Raw genomic sequence first — 2,601 nt, forward strand, 5'->3', positions numbered from 1 at the left:
CTTATCCAATTAAGTACTTTTAAATACATTGTGCATTTAATATAGATCAATATGGCCCTTTACAGCATGTAATTTTAATGAATATTTTCGAAGATATTATAGATTTAAAATGCAGGGACATAGCGGTTGCGGCGGTACCGGCCGGTTTGTATTGTCTAATAACAAAAAAGCTGTAATTTGTATATAAAGACATTCTATAGTATATTTACTATCAGCATTGCACTCGTACGAAGCATAGTGTACAAATAATACCGTTAAACTAAACTGTTTGTGTGTTTGAAGAAGTTTCACTTCAGTAGCGTGTTGTATAATTACACGATGTATTTTTTTTTTATTTTTCTATCCTTTTCTAATAACTTGATTGACTTCTAATGAAAATCACGCTTATCCTATAAAAAATATAAAAATAACCTGACGTTATACGACTTTCATAAAATGGAACTGTATAGGTCAAACCCATACTGTATAGGCGCTGTCTTATACAATAAGTTGCCAATGTTTATAGAGAATATACATTTAGTTAAATTTGCGGCTTTTATAAAGAATATATTAATTGAAAATGCATTTTATAATATAAATCATTATCTGCCTTATTAATATTAATGAATGAAATGTGAATAGACAGTTTCCAATACTAGTTATTTTTATTTTTCACTGTTTTGTTCTCATATTACCTTTTATGTAATTTTTGTGGATGAAATAAATTTGTATTCCTATTTCGATTTCAATCTTTTTACAATATTTAAAAGATTCATCAATTTACTTTTTCAATAATTCTTACAGAAAATGGAGCTTTAGAATCAGAATTGAATGAAGAAATACGAGAAGCCAACGAAAAATTAAGGGCTGCGAAGTCAGAACAAAAAGATATAGAGTGTGCCCTCGATAACGCCCAAAAATCACGAAAAAGTGCCCATGAAGAACTTAAACAAGTGCAAAAGGCTAAGGAAGTGGCAGATGAGCATGTTAAGAACGCCCGGCAAGCCGCCGAAGCTGAAGAACGAAATGTAAAGAAGAAAAACAAAACGTTGGACGATTCTAAAGCAAAGCTAAAACGTTTAGAGAGCAGAATTGAGACTGAAAAAGGAAAAAATGGTTAATATAATAGATAAAGACACTTTTCACCGTACCCCTACCGAAAGTATGATGTATTTCAGAGACGCGACGAACAGGAAATCGCATTTGCTCCTTAATAGGAAACGGCTTTACCACCCTCGGCATGGTTTCCACTTTCACTTTCGGCTCGGCTGGAATCAGGAACAATCGTACTTTCGGGATAGGGGTATAGTAAAACAGTTTTTTACAGACCTCTGAAGGAAGGTACGGTAACCCTCCTGGGAACTTGTCATTCTCACCTTGGACTGGTGTGGCAATTCACACCTGAACGAAATGCCGTACATCTTTAGTGGATGCGTAATATAAGTACTCTATTTCAGGCTTTCGCAAGATTATTGAGTTGAAAACTTCTCGTGTTTTAAATTCGATTCGTATGGTTTGTCGATGTTTTGGGGTTGACGAAAAAGCGTGAAAGTATTATTCGCATTAATTTATGGGTCTTATTTTACATTAAAATAAAAACATACAGTAATTTATTTTATCCTTCACTTTTATTTTAACTAGCTGGTGTATCCGGCTTCTCTCAGGGAGTAGATATGAGATTGTAGGGTAGTTCGAATAAACTTTAAAATATGAGAGGTACACAAGGAGGCCCACCCATATAAAAAATGCTTCAAATAGTACACAATGTTCTAGGACATTCCACAACATTTCAGTTTGTTCTAGACCGTTTCACAATGATCTGGGACATTCCACACTATTTCCGAACATTCCCGAATGTTCCAGGATGTTTCTGAATGTTGGAACCCACGACGGATCTTGCTTTACATACCCCTACCAATAGTTAGCTCCACCTATACAAAAAAGGCTTCGAAAGGTCCACAATATCCAAGAATATTTGACAACGTTCGACAGTGTTCCAGAATGTTCCAAAATGTTCTGGGATGTTCCTGAACGTTCCACAACATCCCAGAATGTTCCGGAATGTTGTCGAATACTCTCGAATATTCTGGACTGTTCTAGAAATTTCTAGAGGGTGAAACTTCCAGTCTTTATATCTTCAAAAGCACGTCCTTCATAAAAACGGAAACCTATCTTCATGGACAGGAGATAGAGGGTTATCACACCATATTTTAGCGACATGCACATTGTACACTTTCTTTTATATATATATTGATTAATGTTTTCTTCACAAAAAAGGTACTTTTATCTTTTAACACAAATGAGAGTGAAATGTTCCAGTTTTTCATATGTAACACGTATTGCAATTAAAGTATGTACATAATTTATTTTTGTATTCGGTTATTTAAATTATTTATTATTATATTAAGCTGTTGTCTCGAGTCGCAAAATCTGTAAATCATTAACTGCAATCATAGACAGTTACCCTACGCGCCTTCCCGGAGGTTAAGTATGATACAATTTGACAATTTAAGTAGTATAATTATTACAATGTAAAGCAAATTTGAGATGGGAAAAAAGGGAAATTTGGGCAGAAAATTTGTTATAATTTCATTGGCGAAATGTCTCAGGTAGGCGAATCTC

At 34.2% G+C, this 2,601-nt stretch overlaps 1 protein-coding gene across 1 annotated transcript in view; it reads left to right on the forward strand.

Moving 5' to 3' along the window:
• The window catches only part of LOC108733098, a 4,239-nt gene extending 2,936 nt beyond the window's left edge, over window positions 1-1,303 (forward strand). Inside the window, exons 2-3 of the mRNA XM_025981494.1 lie at window positions 784-1,095; window positions 1,158-1,303. Coding sequence (XP_025837279.1) covers window positions 784-1,095; window positions 1,158-1,288 — 443 coding nt within the window. The 3' untranslated portion in view covers window positions 1,289-1,303. The remainder of the gene's footprint in view (window positions 1-783; window positions 1,096-1,157) is intronic.
• Window positions 1,304-2,601: the final 1,298 nt, after the last annotated feature.

The sequence above is a fragment of the Agrilus planipennis genome, unplaced genomic scaffold, assembly GCF_000699045.2.
Source record: "Agrilus planipennis isolate EAB-ADULT unplaced genomic scaffold, Apla_2.0 scaffold53, whole genome shotgun sequence".
NCBI lineage: Eukaryota > Metazoa > Arthropoda > Insecta > Coleoptera > Buprestidae > Agrilus > Agrilus planipennis.